General features: G+C 43.7%; 1 protein-coding gene across 1 annotated transcript in view; it reads left to right on the top strand.

Moving 5' to 3' along the window:
- Positions 1–19,131, top strand: part of LOC308170635 (protein kinase C delta type-like) — a 23,783-nt gene extending 4,652 nt beyond the window's left edge. Inside the window, exons 2-17 of the mRNA XM_080545446.1 lie at positions 6,012–6,141; positions 6,558–6,824; positions 9,715–9,883; positions 10,967–10,998; positions 11,157–11,242; positions 11,893–12,022; positions 12,436–12,536; positions 13,113–13,200; positions 13,776–13,909; positions 14,503–14,676; positions 14,926–15,017; positions 15,594–15,656; positions 15,756–15,894; positions 16,259–16,447; positions 16,918–17,046; positions 17,846–19,131. Coding sequence (XP_080401572.1) covers positions 6,033–6,141; positions 6,558–6,824; positions 9,715–9,883; positions 10,967–10,998; positions 11,157–11,242; positions 11,893–12,022; positions 12,436–12,536; positions 13,113–13,200; positions 13,776–13,909; positions 14,503–14,676; positions 14,926–15,017; positions 15,594–15,656; positions 15,756–15,894; positions 16,259–16,447; positions 16,918–17,046; positions 17,846–18,004 — 2,061 coding nt within the window. The 5' untranslated portion in view covers positions 6,012–6,032 and the 3' untranslated portion in view covers positions 18,005–19,131. The remainder of the gene's footprint in view (positions 1–6,011; positions 6,142–6,557; positions 6,825–9,714; positions 9,884–10,966; positions 10,999–11,156; positions 11,243–11,892; positions 12,023–12,435; positions 12,537–13,112; positions 13,201–13,775; positions 13,910–14,502; positions 14,677–14,925; positions 15,018–15,593; positions 15,657–15,755; positions 15,895–16,258; positions 16,448–16,917; positions 17,047–17,845) is intronic.
- The last annotated feature ends 1,203 nt before the right edge of the window (positions 19,132–20,334 follow it).

The following is a 20,334-nucleotide window of genomic DNA, read 5'->3' as shown; positions in this document are numbered from 1 at the left end:
AAAAGCGCTATACAAATAAAAAGTTGTTATTATTATTATTATTATTATTATTCAACTTAATAGCTTTTTTACATCTCCCCAGGCCTCATTCAGAGCAGTTTTGTTTCTCTCCATTAGCTTAGTTTGTATTGACTTCAAGGTAAACATGTTGAAAGGGTGTGTAGCTTTGTTTTTTTCCATGCCTGAGGCATAATACTGTACAATTTAACTACAGTAGCACATGAAGAGATGAGGCATTAACACACAACAGTGATTAACACTAAGTGACACACTTCTCCATGGTCACAGTCATCATAACAGTCCTCACAATGAGCAATTAGTTCGGTTGAAACATCTTTCTACAACATGAGTCATTAATATAATAGGCCAAATGGTTATGTTTATGACACACACAAACACACACACACACACACACACACACACACACACACACATGTGCCCCATGTTGTTAGCTAAAGCTGTACTATAGCATAGTCTTGGCCCTAAGCTGACACAGGCAATAATTGTTTAGTTTCAATATTGTCGTGTGGAGTCTGTTTGCGCTCTATAGACACTCCTTGTTCTCAGGCCCTCTGTACATGTCTGTCCTGCTCTCCCTCCCTCAATCTCTCCCTCCTAGTCTCCTCTCTCTCTTCCTCTCAGGTTACAGTCACTCAGGGTCTCTGGGAAAAAGAGAACTTTGTCAAAAGCACAAGAGAGCCTTTTAACTCAAGATGCAGCGCTTGCTTCTGGAGCTTGTGTCACAATGCTGTTTCAGCTGTTTCAGCTGAACTGTGAGTTGAATCAACTCCAGTATTCCATGCTGAGCCTGGGGTAATGCCTAGGAGACATGTTGCTAGAGAAATATCACTGCCTGAATCATGGTTCATTTATATTTGATTCTAAATGTATTCTACACGCACAGACACAGACACAGACACACAGACACACACACACACACACACACACACACACACACACACACACACACACACACACACACACACACACACACACACACACACACACACACACACACACACACACACTCATTTCATGTTCCTAAACTCTTAACACTAGATAAATCCATATTCTGTCACTGAACTGAGAGCTCGTGACGTTAGAATTATAAGGTTCTATCTCCATTTGGTCATTAGGTGGTGTTATTTTTAAAATGTTGAAATGTTTGAGTTAGTAATTAATAACATACAAAGGTTCCTCACAAAACATAATGGAATGTAAAAACTTTGACGCTCAATATCTCTGAACTGCCCTAAACGGAGATAGAACCTTATAATTCTAAGCTCACGAGCTGGCATCCAGGCACTTCGATCAACTGACAGGAACGCAGACCCTGATTCTGCCCTGCTGGAGTATGTGTGAGAGCGTGGTATTACCGCTAAATGTTTGTGTTAGGTAGAAAGATTCGGATGTGGTGGGAATGTGCCATTTTCAGGTTCCTGGTGTCCAACCAATAACTGGCATCCTTATGGCAGCATGACAAATGGACTGCACTTATATATAGCCCCTTTTTTGCTGTTCCAAAGCTCTTTACAACGGCCTCTCATTCACCCATTCACACACCAATGGCGGCAATTTAGGGGTTCAGTGTCTTGCCCAAGGACACTGACATGTGGCCATGCAATTTAGGGGTTCGGTGTCTTGCCCAAGGACACTTCGACATGTGGCCAGCCGGGGCTCGAACCGCTGATCTGCCAACCTTGTGATCATTAGACGGCGACTCTACCTCCTGCGCCACAGCCGCCCCCAAGATGACAGAACCAGTAACACCTGTTGTTGGCTCCCATGAGCCCGCACAAACCTGTCACCCCCAGCAATCATGTCTCACTGCAAGCCACCGAGCGACTGACATCGGACACGTCCGAAATATGAGTGCATGTGAAGAGTGTGACATCTTCGGAGTGATTGGAAGATAGTCTTTCAGCTCCCCTATAGCCTCCACATTCACCTGCATCTACTCACATGTATCTCTTACATCTTACACCACAACAATCTTGTCTAGCCTGTTTTTACAGCTCCAAAAATTTGCTGGCATGACAGGATGATTCCGTGCAGTGATTCCAACACTATGGTAGAAGCTTTTCCTGGCATTGGTGTAAAATATGTGCTGTTGTTCAATCTAGCATCCTACGCCCTGTAGGATGCCTTCTGCACGGCTCACCGTATCAGTTCCTTAGAATCTCCGGTACTTCTTGGTTTGGATTCCTCTGAACCGCCTCCTCTACTTGGTTAGAGTCTGTGCCACCTAGGTGTGTGTGTGTGTGTGTGTGTGTGTGTCTGTGTGTGTGTGTGTGTGTGTGTGTGTGTGTGTGTGTGTGTGTGTGTGTGTGTGTTAGTTATGCAGTGAGGCAAGCCAGCCCATGACATGATGGAAATACTCTGCCATTGTCATGATCACTGTCATTGTCCCTGTGCCTTTGATGGTAGATCAGCTGCTGAGAGCATAATAATGGGGGCCAAACAGACGCTACCTTACCTGCCTAACCTGCCCGACTAGAGTCCTGTGGTTTAACTCCATGATTAACCTTCTCCTCTAATGACAACCTTAGCAAACCTTTGATTCTTGTTCTTCTGCATTTTCTTCATGGTTGCATTCTCCATTCACTCTCTCTCTCTCTGACTGCAGAGAGCGTTGCTGTGGGATCCATGAAGACATTGCGTGAGCTTAGAGTGATAAGGTTCTATCTCCGTTTAGAATGATAAGGTTCTATCTCCGTTTAGGGCAGTTCAGAGATATTGAGCGTCAAAGTTTTTACATTCCATTATGTTTTGTGAGTTGGAACCTTTGTATTTTATGAATTACTAACTCAAAAATGTCAACATTTTAAAAATAACACCACACAGGCATTAATTAACACCTAATGGATCAGATTATGTAAAAAAACTCAACTTTGACAAAAATGGAGATAGAACCTTATAATTCTAACGTCACGATTGTGTGTTGGGTAACTGAAACCTTACTCTCAGTTAGTTGTACATTTACTGTTACTCCGTCCCTTTAATTCCAGAACACAAGCTAGCTAAATAGTTACTTGAGAGTCTTGAGTTGAGGCCCACTGGCCCCAAGTCCTATTCCCTAAAGATTACACACACACACACACACACACACACACACACACACACACACACAGGCATTCACACAGAACAGCCCATTCTACCCACGATTTCTGGAAGTCTGTGTATGTCGTTGAGACGTTGACTTGTGCTCATGTCCACTAGCCTGTTCTCCCTCTCCTCTTTTCCTCTCTTCCCCCTCTCCTTGTACACTCTCTCTCTCTCTCTCTCTCTCTCTCTCTCTCTCTCTGCCCACTCCCATCCCCGGTTGCCTGTGCTCATTTTTTCCACTCTCTCTGGGGAGACAAGAATCTCTTTTTTTTACAGCTGTGTGTGTGTGTGTGTGTGTGTCTGTGTGTGTCTGTGTCTGTGTCTGTGTCTGTGTCTGTCTCTGTCTTCTCGAGTGTACAATAATATTAATATAATATAGTAGGCCTACTACAGTGGTATTTCACTACAATTACTACTATCCTGTCATACTAACATTTAGTGTTGTTCCGATACCGATACTAGTATCGGCATGGCCACCGATACGCACAAAAATGCTGGTATCGGTATCGGCGAGTACTTTACAAAAACGCAAGTTTTTTTTTTTTTTTTTTTTACTTAAGTTTTACAAAAACTTTACGAGTTTTACAAAGGTTTTGAGCAGTGCCAGACTAAGTGTTAGCAATAATTTTACATCGAGGTGAGTATGCGGCTCAAAAAACATGTTTTTTTGTTTTGTTTTTTCAAACGCCGTGGTATCGGATCGGTACTCGGTATCGGCAAGTACTGCACGGTCAGGTATCGGTATCGGTATCGGGATCAAAAAATGGTATCGGAACAACACTACTAACATTTATCGTCAAGGGTAGTAGATGGCATACTCAACACTTTTTCACCCCTCTCAGTCTCACTCCCAAGTTGGACAGGAGAACTATCCCAAACAGCCGGGTCCCTTGTCCCTAGCCAGAGAGACAGATGGATAGACGGTTGACCAGAATGCGGCCGACCAGAGTATAAAAAGTCTACAGAAATGGATCTAGCTCATCACCTAGAGCTACTTGAACCTGACCCTGTCCTGACCCTCATACCCACCTGTACCGTCCATGATCACTGGACAGAACACTCTAGAACACAGCTTCACAACACTCTAGAACACAGCTTCACAACACTCTAGAACATCGCATCACAACATTCGCTTCGATCGTAATGACTGGCATCATGCAGTAATGTGAAAATGAGCGTGAAAACGTAACTAGTCTCTTCTGAATGATGAACTCTTTCAACTCTTTCAAGGAGGCACACCATGTCCTAGTCTGGCAGGACGCTATGTGTGTTTTCATAGGAAGGATAAGAAAATACAGTCTGTCCAGCATGTGTGTATGGTATGTGGGATTTGATGTCTTTATGTATGCCCAGAACTAGCCTACCACTCCAGATCTGAGATAAGAACAAGCCACAGGACTTACCCTAACCCTAACCCTGTCCCTACATTGCCTTGAGTCACTGGATCTAGTGATTTCACAAGCGTTTAGTAGTAGCCTAGTAGATCTCTGAAATAACTGTTAATCCACATGATTATGGTAACAAAGAGAATGGGAAAACGTGGCGATCGGGTGTAGTTGCGACACAAAGTTCACACAAAAATCTGCTGTGTGTGAATTCCACGGCTCCTTGGGGAATTAGGATGTAGGCTAATGCGGCCTCTTTAGGCAGTCTGACTGACGTAACTAGCACAGGGTATCCGCGGTGTCTTGAAAAGTATTAAAAGTTGATAAATCAATTTTGGGAAAATCAAGACCCTTAATAAGTATTAAAAAGTCTTATCACGGTTTTATGAGGTCTTGAATTTTGTAGGTGTTTTTCTGAATTAGACTCTGTCCAAAGAGCTTGAGTCCTAAAAACTTTTAGTAAAAGTTTGTGAATTTATTAGTTTTTATTAAAAAACAAAGATGAACCGGACATTCAGTTGTATGATAGTGGTCTAGTCTATTGCAAACTAAAAACTGTTAAGTTAAAGGTGTCACTGATGTAAACGGTTACAGCTCCAAGTGGCGGTGAGGTCTGGAAAAATATTGACAAGGTCTTTAAAAAGTCTTAGAAATGTATTGAAATTAACCTCCAGATTCCTGTATATACCCTGTAGCAGCTCTGGCCTGGTAGTGTTCTGAGGCAGCCCTTCTGATGTGGGAAGTGTAGTTACTGTCTTACCAATGCTACTAAGCACTGTTGTGTTACGCAAGATCTGGATTCCCCTCAAAACATTAAGGAAGTGAAAGAAAGGTTATCATTATTTCAAAGACTACTGTGTTATATTGACACAACCGCTATACTAGGGAACTGGTTGTGCTCGGGAATCTGTGTGTGGGCCATTGGGCCTGATTCATGCCTGTTTAAGAGGTTAAAAAACAGACATTATTAACAAAGTGTAGGGAGATGTCAGCAGGCCAGATATAGAGCACTTCCCTAGTCTCACTGGGCCTTTTAATGTGTCATGTGAATCTGATCCCATTGATTTTCTGTCTCTCTCTCTCTCTCTCTCTCTCTCTCTCTCTCTCTCTCTCTCTCTCTCTCTCTCTCTCTCTCTCTCTCTCTCTCTCTCTCTCTCTCTCTCTCTCTCTCTCCACTCTGTCACTCATTTGCTCTTTCTAACTCACATAAACAAAGGTTACTATTTATTCCTTCATTCATTCGTGCACAGGGACAGGACAAACGGGTATGTCTTGTTCCTGGAGTGCTGTCTTTGTTGCTTTTCCAATGTCTTAATACAGTGTTTTTTTCAGTGGAGTTGGACAACTTGGTAAATGTCAGTTCCTCTCTATTTCTCAGCACTGAGTCCATCTGTATCCACTTCTCCTTTCTCCTTTTTAGTGTACGTGACGAGCGACGGAATGTGTGACTGTGTGCGAGCTGATGTCTGCGGCTCTGCGTTGGTGTGAATAAACCGTGTGAATATCTTGTGTGTGTTTCAGGAGGCTGGGTAGAGGGTCACCATGGCGCCCTTCCTGCGTATCGCCTTTAACTCGTATGACATCGGTGCCTTGCCCCCCCTGACTGACCCCCCGTTCATTGCCGTCAAGATGAAGGAGTCCCTCAGCACAGGTCAGTAGCATTATAACACACACACACACACACACACACACACACACACACACACAGACACACACACAGACACACACACAGACACACACACACACACAGACAGACACACACACACACACACACACCACACACACACACACACACACACACCACACACACACACACACACACATAGACACAGACACACACACACACACACACACACACACACAAACACAGACACACACACACACACACACACACACCACACACACCACACACACACACACACACACACACACACACACACACACACACACACATAGACACAGACACACACACACACACACACACACACACACCACACACACACACACACACACACACACACACACACACTGTGTGTTTTGGTCATGTGAGCCGTCCTGTCTCCCCAGAGCGAGGTAAGACGCTGGTCCAGAGGAAACCCACCATGTACCCGGCCTGGAAGTCTGGCTTTGACGCCCACATCCACGAGGGGCGGGTCCTACATGTGCTTCTGATGAAGACCGCCGAGGAGCCGTTGGCCGAGGCCACGGTGGGCGTGTCGGTACTGGCGGAGCGCTGTAAGAAGGGCAACGGCCGGGCCGAGTTCTGGGTCGACCTGCAGCCCTCGGGGAAGGTGATGATGGCGGTGCAGTTCTTCGTGGAAGACACGGACTCAGGTAGGCCAAACATACATATGTTACTTAAATAATGTACTTACTATGTATACCCCCCGTGTCTCTTAACCTGCACGCACTCACTCACACACACACACTCACACACTCACACACTCACTCACTCACTCACTCACTCACACTCACTCACTCACTCACACACACACACTCACTCACTCACTCACTCACTCACTCACTCACACACTCACTCACTCACTCACTCACTCACTCACACTCACACACTCACTCACTCACACACACACACACTCACTCACTCACTCACTCACACACACACACACTCACTCAAACACTGTGGACATTAACACAAATTCCTCGCTACAAACTAGAAACACACACACAGATACCCTCGCCGTGCACAGTAAACAGTGCCCTCTAGTGGTCGCGAAAACTACATTTCCTCCCCTGGTACTCCACATTGTTCCACATGGAAGCCTAGTTAACGTGCTCAGACAGCAGTCACTGGTTGATTCAGGTGTTGCCCCATGTGCCCCGAGGTCAGATTGCTAGTTGCTTGTGCAGAAGAGGTTAACCTTTAGTTAATCATGAATAATATTTTATCCATGGTCAAAGTGCACACTTATAACAACCCTTTTGGTGAGTCATATACAAATCCACAACAATCGATCAAGATAGTTCACTTCCACCAAGGAGAAGGCTATAAAAAACTCTCGCAACAAACCCAACTACCCATTTCCACTGTCAGAAACATCATCAGAAAATGGAAACTAAATGGAAGCAATTGAAGTCAAGGCAAGATCTGGAAGACCAAGAAAATTTTCCGACAGAATGGCCCGAGATCTGGTGAGAAATGCTCAGAAGAACCCACACATCACTGCAAAAGAGCTGCAAAAAAGAGTAGCAGACACCAGTCTAGTTGTTCACAGGATAACAACACAGCGTACCTTAAGCAACAAAGACCTACATGGCAGAGTTGCCAGAAAGAAGCCTTTCCTACGACCTCAACACAAAATGAAGCGTCTGAAGTATGCAAAAGAAAACCTTGAGAAACCTGAAGCCTATTGGAACAATGTGCTTTGGACTGACAAAACCAAGAGAGGTTATGTATTCCAGCAAGACAATGACCCGAAGCATACCTCAAAGTCAACCATGAAGTACCTCCAGGAAAGACGGATGAAGGTTTTGGAATGGCCATCACAGTCCCAAAGACTTGAATATTATTGAAACTCTTTGGAGAGATCTCAAACATGCCGTGCATGCGAGAAGGCCGGAGAATATTTCTGAGCTAGAGGTGTTCTGCCAGGAAGAATGGGGAAACATTCCCAAAACAAGAATTGAAAGACTCTTAGCTGGCTACAAAGTGTTTGCAAGCTGTTGCCCGAGGAGGAGTTACAAAGTACCCAAGGCGGTTCCCAAGGCCTTTTTCCTTGTTTTATTATTTTGAAACTGTAAAAAGTAAAAAATAAAAAATAAAAAATCTGAATCTTGCTTTAAAATGTGATGAAATGTGTCATGTTTAACTTTGTACCATTTAGAGGTTAGGTTTGCTTCTTTTCACTTAGATATTAATCGTAAAAGGCATTTTGACTAGGGGTGCCCACATTTTTGCACCCCACTGTACACTACAAGGCTTGCAGCCTACTTCCTCATCAGACATTCAGCCCAGCATCCGAGGCCTAGGAGGGGAGTGGGAGTACATGTCTAGCTCAGGCCCCAGAGTGCAGTCGCTAAGCGGGGAGGCTGTGCATGGGAGTGCCCCAGCCAGGGTCCTCTACTCTGGGCCGGCACAGGGAGGGGGGGGGGGGGGGGGGTAAGCTGGAGACGCTGCAAGAGCCATCACCCCCCCCCCCCCCCTCTCTCTGTCACCCACCCTGTGTCCTGGTTTTGGCGGACGGGAGCGATGCATGTCAAAACATACACACACCACATATACACACCACATATACACACCCGTCAATGGAATGAGTAGGCAGAAAGGAAATTAGTTTCTCTCCCTCTTCTGATCTCTTTCGCTCCTTCTCTCTTATCTCTCTGATGAAGACTACCTCTTGTTCTCTCTGTCTCTTTCTCGCCCCCCCCCCCCCCTCTCTGTATCTCTTTCCCCCTCTTTTGTATTTTCTCACCGTCCCAAGTTTCCCTCTCTTTGTTTACCTCTCACACGCCTCGCTCTCGTTTTCTTTCCCTGACCTTTGACCCAGTCCCCTCGGCTTGCCACATATCCCAGCAGGCTGTTCTCTCTGTTGACTCAGAATGTCGGACAGAGGAGAGAGTGACCTTGTTATTCAGCTTCCTTGTCCTACACAGTTGTTTTTTTAATGGGCAGATAATCTGATGGTTGACGTTTGCCTTCAGTGTCATCATTACTATTCACCAGACACTAGTAAAACACGGGGCGCTAAGTTTAAAAAGCAAAAAAAGCATTGTGCTATGAATCAAGCCTTGTACTATTTGCCCGATTTCCAAATAAGAATGCAAATAATGACTGTATTTATCAAACATACAGGAAAACTGGGGTTAGGGTTAGGTGCTAGGGTGCTAGGGTTAGGGTTAAGGTTAGGGGTAGGGTTATACATGCCAGCATGTACCAAGTCGATGTAGCACCTAACCCTAACCCTAGTGTTCCCACTTTTTTTTTTTTTTCCTAGCACCAGCTAGAGCCACCCCTCCCAAATGTTGTTGTTTGGTACCTGTACTATAGCAATGACAATAAAGACCATTCATTCATTCATTCATTCATGTACCGTATTCCCACATGTACCGTAACGTATATAATCTCTTGATAAGCAGTTTACAAATGTGGAGGGTTGTGTACCGACTTTAAAGGTGTATACTGTATTCATGAGATATAGCAATGTATGTTTTGCAATGATTGTTCCATAAAGGTAGTGTACCTATACTGTGTCTCTCTCTCCTGCAGCCATGTGTAAGCAGTCGGTGAAGGAGCCTGAGGATGACGGGGTGATGACGCTGACCAGGAGGAGAGGAGCCATCAAACAGGCCAAGGTCCACTTCATCAAGAACCACGAGTTCACCGCCACCTTCTTCAGACAGCCCACCTTCTGCTCCGTCTGCAGGGAGTTCGTCTGGTGAGAGACCGTAACCATAACCATAACCGTGACCATAACCATGACCGTTTCAAAGACCACGACTCTCAGGAATAACGTAGTGGTTAGTGTGAGTGAAAAGCATGAAATGACAGGTCTCCGGTGAATGAGACGAGGCCTACAGCTGATTCACCTGAGTCACCTGTCCGGACCAGATAAACTCTGCTAAGCTCGGATCATGAGAGCATTGCATATATTTGTCTGCAGGCCAAACTGTTTATTAACAATCGCCACCTGCCAAATGCGGATCACACCAGTGGCCAAATTCGAAACGTCGGCCTACTGTACACTCATTCATTTCATTGAATTTGTTACAGGGGTAAAGAGAAGTAAAAGGGGTAGATTACTGTTTTACAGCGTATAAGAAGAACATATGGTTCCTCACCCTGAACGTAGTCCATGGGCCTCGTTAACTTTAGCCACGGCTAATCAAAAAACAGTAGGAGTGATGAAGTAAGTGGTGGCTATGTAAACAACTGAAGCATGGATTACAGGATTACGGTTTGTTGTACCACAGACTACTTCCAGGACAATGAACCAGCTAACTATTAGGTGTGAAAGGTGAAATATCCCTTTAACTAATTCCAATAGGAATACTGAATAGCCACAGCCCAGCCCCAAGGGGGTAAGTAGACCAGTTAGAATCTCTAATAATATTAATAGTTATAATAATCTCTAATAGTTCCCAAACTGGAACAGTACACTGTGGTCAGTCACAATAAGAGTAGCAGGACCAGTGTTGTGTATATGAGTCACTGACTGTCGCGCTTTCCTGCCACCATGCTCCTGCAATGTCAGCATAAGCCCCAGGGCAGAGAGAGAGAGAGAGAGAGAGAGAGAGAGAGAGAGAGAGAGAGAGAGAGAGAGAGAGAATATGTTATCTATTCTTTATGGCCTGGGGAGTGACTGAATGATGTCCAATTTAACCTGTGTGTGTGTGCGTGCGTGTGGTGTTTGCATGGGATTTCTTTCGAACCTGTCAGTATTGTAATTTGCCATTCTGGTAAAAGGGGCAATTAAGGAGACTTTCGAGCTTATTGTTTGACCGATTCTTTCCCTAAACAGGGGACTCAACAAGCAAGGCTACAAGTGTAGACGTGAGTATCTCCCTGACCTGTCACCTGCCTTACAGGATAATAGGCATCTGTAGCATTTGTGCGGTATGTTTGAATGATGAAGTGTTTAACTGCCAAACCATGTTTTTCATGTCAGTGAGTGGGTAACATGACATCATCATTCTGATTTCTGTTCCCAGAATGCAACGCCGCCATTCACAAGAAATGCCTCGACAAAATCATCGGGAGATGTACAGGAACGGCAGCCAACAGCAGAGACACTATGGTAGGCAAAGTCAACATCAACGACCACAGGAAGCTGTCAGAGTTCAGGCTAGTTGAGTCAGATCAACCAATCGAGCCTTGTGTTTAGAGTAGTCGTGACGTTAGAACTATAAGGTTCTATCTCCATTTTTGGTCAAAATTAAGTTTTTTTACATAATCTGATCCATTAGGTGTTTATTAATGCCTGTGTGGTGTTGTTTTTTTTAAATGTTGACATTTTTGAGTTAGTAATTCATAAAATACAAAGGTTCCTTCTCACAAAACATAATGGAATGTACCTTTGACGCTCAATATCTCTGAACTACCCTAAACGGAGATAGAACCGTATCATTGTAAGCTCACGTAGTGGTGGTCCATTTCAGCTGAGATATAGCTACAGTAGCACAGCACCAAAGTAGCCATCAGGCCTATTACTAGCGAGCGCAGAATAGGACAGGTGTTAGACTACCAGTGTTGAAAGGGGTTGAGTCCAGCAGATCAGGGTGTAGGTGTGTGTGTGTGTGTGTGTGTGCCCCTTCCCCTGGCCAGGGGGCACCATGAGGAGGGTCAGACAGGCTGTGCAGTGTCATAGGCCCACGGGTCTTCTGGCAGTGTGTCGCGGGTCTAAACTGGGTCATTGGGTGACATTGGGAGCTTTGTGTGTATGTGCAGTTCCAGAAGGAGCGCTTCAAGATCGACATGCCGCACCGCTTCAAGAACCACAACTACATGAGCCCCAACTTCTGTGACCACTGTGGCAGCCTGCTGTGGGGGATGGTCAAGCAGGGGCTGAAATGTGAAGGTGGGTGTGGGGGGGACGCCCATTCTTTACTACACTCTCTCTCTCTCTCTCTCTCTCTCTCTCTCTCTCTGATATTTGTCCCTCTCTCTGTCTCTCTCTCTGTCTCTGTCTCTGTCTCTGTCTCTGTCTCTGTCTCTGTCTCTCTCTCTCTCTCTCTCTCTCTCTCTCTCTGATATTCGTCCCTCTCTCTCTGTCTGTCTGTCTGTCTGTCTCTCTCTCTCTCTGTCTTCCTGTCCCTGTCTCTGTCTCTCTGTCTCTCTCTCTCTGATATTTGTCCCTCTCTCTCACTATCTCTCTATCTCTCTCTTTCTTTCTTTCTCTATCGCCATCCCCATATCTCCCTCTATTAATGTATTTTCTCACTATATCATTGCTCATAGCCACTCTTCTCTCCTCTCTCTTCTCCATGCCAGATTGTTCCATGAACGTCCACCACAAGTGTCAGAAAAAGGTGGCCAACCTCTGCGGAATCAACCAGAAGCTCCTGGCCGAGGCTCTGTCCCACGTCAGCCAGGTGAGCCGGGGGGGCGGGGAGGCGGTCACACTAGTCTAGCATCACCTGGTAACATTTACCTGCTTGGGTTAGAGTCTGGTTAGTAGGGGTGTAACGGATCACGGCTGATCACTTTATTATTGAGTTAAAACATGTTTATTCGTCTGCTTTAAAGAGCCCAGTGATTCACTGCTGCAACCTCCCTCTCTCCTATTGCACTATAATTTAAGTTGAATGTGTATTTCAGTATAATATGTAATGTTTGAGTGTAGTATATGTTAGATATATATTTGACCAGTTTTGACATCTTGAATGTAGTTTTTTTTGTTTCACACAATAAAAGTTTTTCGGAATTCAAGGAAAAAGCTGATTTTATATATAAAAAAATTGTTTGTGTTGATCCGAAAAATTATCCGATCCGTGACTCAGAAACCGCGACACGATCCGATCCGTGAGTTAGGTGATCCGTTACACCCCTACTGGTTAGAGAGACTAGTCACACCCCAGTTCAGGCACACACTCAAATGCAGAGACAGAGAATTTAAAGATCATGAAGATTCACATGCATATTTTAATGGCATGTTCTCCCCCTGTCAGAGATCCACGAGGAAGTCTGACGGCTCCAACTCAACAGATGTCGGGATCTATGCGGACTTCAACAAAAGCCCAGGAGTCGACTCTCTTGGTGAGAAGCTGTTTTTGCTGCTACATTACACCATTATTGTTTGATTCCATTTACCGGTATTATATTTTGGACATTGGACTAGTCTGCTTTTTCATGGTGTGTGTGTGTGTGTTTATGTATTTATTTATTTGTTGACCAGGGACAGTACACATTAATAAACCAGTTGGTAAATGAGTCAGTGTTAGCCAAATGGCTACTTTCCAACTGTTGTCCCGGTGGCCAGATGTCATAAGCCGTTCTCCAAAAAAATAAAAAATAAACATTGTATACAAGCAAATGTATCAGAGCAGTATAGAAATAGGCTCTCATTAACTAACCAGGCCTACTAGACATTATATACAATATTATTTTCAGTAAAAGCATGTAAGACATACATTACAACAATGAACTACATCTAAATCTAAGAGACACAGGGCATATATATAACAAATACAAGGCATATAAATAACAAGTGCAGAGTAAAAGGAACAAGTATTAAACAGTACCAGGATTTACATGGAACATTGAGAATAACATTGTGTGTGTGTGTGTGTGTGTGTGTGTGTGTGTGTGTGTGTGTGTGTTCGTTTGTTCAGCGGACGGCTTTGAGAAGTTATGGGATGGTAAAGGCCCCGCCCCTGCTCCTCCTTCTGGCATCACCCACCAGACGCGCCTCACCTTCAACCACTTTGTGTTCCACAAGGTGCTGGGCAAGGGCAGCTTCGGCAAGGTAAGCCCTCTACCACCTGCTGGTTCATAGCCCTCTACACCTGCTGGGTCATAGCCCTCTACCCAGTGTTAATTTTGTCAGGCTTTTTAGTCACTTAGTCTTTGGTGTTTAGATGAAGATGCACACCAGTTCTAGTCACACCAAGTCACCTCCATGTGTCTTAGTTCCAGTCCAGTTCCAGTTGATGAAAACGGAAAACATTCCAGTGCAGTTTCAGTCCACAAAAACATTTTAGTTGAGTTTTCGTCGCTGACTACGGCTAGACTAAAATGTTTTGGGGTTTTTATGGACTGAAACTGCACTGGAATGTTTTCAGTTTTCATCAACTGGAACTGGACTGGAACTAAGACAAATGGAGGTGACTTGGTGTGACTAGAACTGGTGTGCATCTTCATCAAAGACTAAGTGACTAAAAAGCCTGACAAAATTAACACTGCCTCTACCACCTGCTGGTTCATAGCTCACTAAAAGTAGATTAGTGATTGGCCTACTGTAAAAACACTTTGGGATAAATGTCTTTGTAAATAAATGATGTTATACTCGTAAAATCCAATTGCTGTATTAATGCCTACGTGTCTCTCGTGGTTCCCCAGGTCCTGCTGGCTGAGTTGAAGGGGCGAGGGCAGTACTTTGCTGTGAAAGCCCTGAAGAAAGACGTGGTGTTGATGGATGATGATGTGGAGTGTACCATGGTGGAGAAGAGGGTTCTAGCGCTGGCCTGGGACAACCCCTTCCTCACACACCTCTACTCCACCTTCCAGACCAAGGTGAGACGACTTCTCATCCCTCTTTTTTTCCCATAATGCTCACACTTATGTAATACACCTGTATGGGAAAAACTGTTTTTGTTATTATGCTCAGTCATGTACATACTGGCTGGATGTGGTAGGGTCTACTATCTGCTAAACTGACGTGTGTGTGTGTGTGTGTGTGTGTGTGTGTGTGTGTGTGTGCGTGTGTGTGTGTGTGTGTGTGTGTGCGTGTGTGCGTGTGTGCGTGTGTGCGTGTGTGTGTAGGAACACCTGTTCTTTGTGATGGAGTACCTGAACGGAGGAGACCTGATGTTCCACATACAGGACAAGGGCCGCTTCGACCTCTACAGGGCCACGTGAGTACCACAGGTTCACATCATGACTGTATGCAGCACCTCTCACTCACTACCCACCAGTGATGGACTAATTCAGGGTTCCCGCGCTGGTCCTAAAAAGCCTAAGATCAAGCCTAAAGTCTAAAATCCAGAAACCCGATTTACAAGGCCTAAAAAGGTCTTACATTTCAGTTATTTGGTCTAAAAATGGTGCTAGTTATTAAACATTTGATTAGCTAGGAAATCAGTCTGACCACATCTATTTACGCAGAAATTAATCAAGCTGGAACCCAAAAAACGCTTCCTTTTTAGCAGTGAAATCCCTCATTTCATCACCTCGAGGATGACAAATGCTATCATATGGTGTCGTGAATAGGTCTAAAATGATATTCAAAGAGGTCTAAAAAGGGTCTAAAAAGGTCTTAAATTTGACTTGTTGAATCTTGTAGGAACCCTGGTGAGTACCACAGGTTCACATCATGACTGTATGCAGCACCTCTCACTCACTACCCACCAGTGATGGACAGATTACACACTCAACAAAAACAAAAGCCTTCCAAGAACATGTAGAAGTCATTTGGTGTTTTCATCCCGTAGGTTCTACTCTGCGGAGATCATCATCGGACTGCAGTTCCTCCACTCCAAAGGAATCATCTACAGGTTAGAGCCATAAACTACCCTCGCTTAACCAGCTGCCCTGTCCTTATATCGAATAGAAGGACCTCACCTACCCCATCTGCCCCCCTTTCCTATTCCCAGGGACCTGAAGCTGGACAATGTGATGCTGAACAAAGAGGGCCACATTAAGATCGCAGACTTTGGGATGTGCAAGGAGAACATTGGTGGAGAGAACCGCGCCACCACATTCTGTGGGACACCAGACTACATCGCTCCAGAGGTGAATGCAGTTGGTTTCTCTCTCTCGTTCACTCACACTCTTGTGTGTGTGTGTGGGTGTGTGTCTGGAGATGACTCCACTTTTTTTTTTTACATAATCTGATCCATTAGGTGTTTATTAATTCCTGTGTGGTGTTATTTTTAAAATGTTGACATTTTTTTGTTAGTAATTAATAAAATACAGAGGTTCCATCTCACAAAACATAATGGAATGTAAAAACTTTGACACTCAATATCTCTGAACTGCCCTAAACGGAGATAGAACCTTATCATTCTAAGATCACGATACGGTATTACAGTATTACTGGATGTAATATTGTGTTCCCTCATCCTAATGTCCATGTGTCTATCCTGTCTGTCCTCAGATCCTGCTGGGGCAGAAGTACACCTTCTCTGTAGACTGGTGGTCGTTCGGGGTGCTCGTGTACGAGATGCTGATTGGCCAGTCACCGTTCCAGGGCGATGACGAAGACGAGCTGTTTGAGTCCATCAGGATGGACGTGCCTCACTATCCACGCTGGATCACCAAGGAGGCCAAGGACCTGCTGGAGAAGGTGAGTCTTCAAAGCATTAAGACGTACACTTACACACACACACACACATACACACATACACATACACTTACACACGCACTTACACACATACACATACACACATACACTTACACACATACACATATACACTTACACACAGATACACATACACTTACACACATACACATACACACATACACATACACTTACACACGCACGCACACACATCATACCACCCAACCAACTCTTGACCTCCTTTTCACTAGATGATGTGCCCTTGTGTGAAGCGCTTTGAGTTGTATTTATGTACGAAAGGCGCTATATAAATAAAGCTTTACTTACTTACTTACTTACTTGTCTCTGAAGACCACTTGTAAACAAAGCAAATCTGTCATGTAATCTCCCTTGGTTTAGTTTGATCAACACTGACAAAGACACGCGCCAACACACGCATGTGTCACTGAGCTATTCTTTCTCTGTGCCCCCCCCAGCTGTTTGAGCGGGAGCCCAGCCGTAGGTTAGGTGTGGTGGGGAACATCCGGGGACACTCCTTCTTCAAGACCCTCAACTGGCCTGCCCTGGAGAGGTGCGAGGTGGACCCCCCTTTCAAACCCAAAGTGGTACGTCTCGGTTTTCTATGATGGAACTATTAAGACTTTGTATAAAACTTCAGCTCGCTGATATTCTATTCATTTATGCCATACAAGCTACTCATTTCTGCTTTAGTACTTCTACAATATGGATCATCAGAGGAAGATGATTGTCATAGCAAAAGCAACACAATTAGTATGATCACCATCTACTCTTCTGAGTGTGAGGCCCTGTTCCAATCCTTTCAACCGCAACCTTCCTTCCATGATGTAATCACAGATCTAACACTAATTGAATTGATATAAGTAAGACAAAGCTTTTGACCTTTCCGTTGTAATTTGACCGTTACAAAGCTTTGACCTTTTCCGTTCATAAATCAGAGACTACTTCCAAGAAAGGGAGTATTGGGAAAAGGCCTGGGTCTCTGGTTATTAAGAGTAAAAACAAAACACGGTGCTGCAGTCACGCTGCTGCATGCTCCTGGAACAAACTCCCTGAAGAAATTAAAATATTTAAATCTAAGCTAAAAACCTTCATGTTATGCAGCAGTTATGATAAAACACAAACACTTCTATCAATGTCTTTTTTTTCCATTAACTATTGTCTTATTAAATGTTTTATCTATTTACTTCTTATATTTGCTTTTATTCATTGTAATTGTTATTTTCTTACTATGCTTGCTGTATAATACTTGCTGTATTTTTAAATAATGTATATAAAGCACTTTGAATTGCCCCTGTTGTATGAAATGTGCTATACAAATAAACTAGCCTTGCCTTGCCTTATTGGTCGCTTCCTGAACTGACAGTCTTTTTCCTCCCGTTGCAGAAAGCGCCCAACGACTGCAGCAACTTTGACCGGGAGTTCCTGAGCGAGAAGCCCCGCCTCTCCCACACAGACAAGAACCTCATAGACTCCATGGACCAGACCGCCTTCGCTGGCTTCTCCTTCATCAACCCCAACATGGAACACCTCCTGGACAAATGAGGGCCCAACATGGCTGCCCATTGTGACCATGGACGAATCCCAACACTCCAAACTGGCTTCCTCTTCTGTCCTTATCCACACGTACCCAAGTAAACTAGAGAGGTTGAGGCAACTGCATTGATTCTGCACTTATTGGCCTCTGCCATGTTGCTTTTGCATATGCATTTCTCTCATCAGAGAAGATGGAGAAGGGGGGACACAAGAAAGGATGTCACAACACAGTGTTAGGGTTCAGGCCATGTCTCTGTCCAGACCGTCCCATTGTAAATCTCTAAACACACAGGAACGGGAGCAGGGAGAGACCAGGGTTCCACTGTGGAGGGTCCAGTCAATAAATGTGTCTTTCTTTTTTTTCTTGTGATCAAACCTTGAATCAATATGAATCTGTCAATTAACTGTAGTATACTTTGTATCCTGATCACTCGCATAAGTGTGTATGTGTCTGTGTATCTGTGTAAACGAGTATGTGAGTGTGTGTGAACGAGAATATGAATGTGAGATTCATTCATTCATTCATGTGTATGGGTGCTATTATGTTTGTGTCAGAATTAAGTGTAAGTGTTTTGATCTTACTTACTGTGTACGTAACACCTGCATGAGTCTGGGTCTGAATGTGTCATGTGCATGAATCTCTGGTAGATTCCATCTTAGCTCTAGTTTTGGCACCGCAAGATGAAAGAATGTTCAGGTGCAAATGTAGTTCTATAAAAAAGTTATATTTGTGTGGACGTGGGGCTGAATATACTCCTTACAGTGCATCCGTGAAACGGGACACAAACAGAAGTCTCTCCTGTTTGCAGATAATTGCATTGTGATCCTCAACGCACCCTATCCACATCCACATAATATGAAATGGTTGAACTAACGTTGCACCTTTTTGACTGATTCAGAGATGAGACTTCAACTGAGTCAGGCAATGTATGCTGGAAGGACTAGATGTAATGGTACTGTCGGTGTTGAAGGTAATGTGTGTCGGAGGGGTACTTTAAAGAAAGGATACGTACGTGGATCTCAACAGTATGTGTATCATTACTTGAATGTAGGTATTTTAACAAGAAAATAATATGCTGTATATGAAAAAAAAAATGTATATTTCCCTATATAAATAGCCGACACTATTGGTGAGCTACTGGTGTACTTTTTTTTACTGTCTTAATATTTTACATCTGATTATAAATAAACACATTTTAAATCTCAATGGTTGTCCAGGACCTAGTTGTTGAAGCTTATTGGGTGATTTTGTGTCTAATTATGTTAGTCCTACTCTTGAGGAAAATGTTTCTAGTAGGTAGCACACGTTTCACACTGTATTTGACATTTTTTGTCAGATTTTTTCTCCCAAATTGTACCACAATTGAACGAGAGGTAGCAGACTTGCCTGCCATCTAGCGGTCAGGTGCCGCAATTACAGTTCATCTCCCAGCTCATTGTGTCCTCTGCCGACGACATTCCTGCAGTGCGCAGGGCCCGGGCTGTCCCCTGTCCCCTGTCCAGTCCGTCGCATCAGAAGCCTAGTAGAGGCACGATAGGTGTACACCTTGCACAATTGAAAAGTTGAATAATTGGGACGCCAAACCTTGCATTTGTGGTGCTTAAAAGCCTTCGAAAGTTAATTAGCTTGTTTTAGGCCTATGTATGAATTCGCATATAACCTAGATGCCACCAAAGTTAGAACATTAGATTGGAAAATGTTTTGCATGAGTTTATGTTTTTTTCTTCAAATGCAAAACCACACAATGTCAAAATAGGCTATCATCATTTCCCATGTGATCTTGATCTTACATCCAGTTTTATGGTTTTTATGTCATTATGAGAAATTCTTAAGAAAGACCTATAGCCTCTTAATAAATGATATTTAAAAGGAATGAGAAATGCATTTTTTTCCTTTAGTTTTTGGGGATATGGATTGTGATTATGGTTATTATAGTATAATAGGGTTAGGATTAGAGTTAACCCTAATAATTATACATCCATTGAACTATTGATATGGATGTTTGTTACCCTGTATTGTTACAATAGGATTGGTCTATTTGTGGGATGTATAACCTAAATCGTCGAAGTGAGCTTCCAAACCTATCCTATTCGGTTTATGGACTATTGTAACTAATGTCTGTTGCTCTATGAAAACATTTGTAAAAAAATAAATAATGCACATAGCCTACCCACAAAACATGTTTAAAACGTCTTATCGACACATATTTCATGCAGTTTCTCCCAAAAAGCGTGACTTTGTGATTATGGCCAATAGGCTCCAGGCATGAACAACTGGGATTGTCACTACTGTAGTGCATTCAATAATTTTAGATAAAATAATCATCATCTTTGTCGAA

The sequence above is a fragment of the Nansenia antarctica genome, assembly GCF_963989245.1.
Source record: "Nansenia antarctica genome assembly, chromosome: 15".
Classification (NCBI taxonomy): domain Eukaryota; kingdom Metazoa; phylum Chordata; class Actinopteri; order Argentiniformes; family Microstomatidae; genus Nansenia; species Nansenia antarctica.
This window is presented reverse-complemented; position numbering and strand designations above follow the sequence as displayed.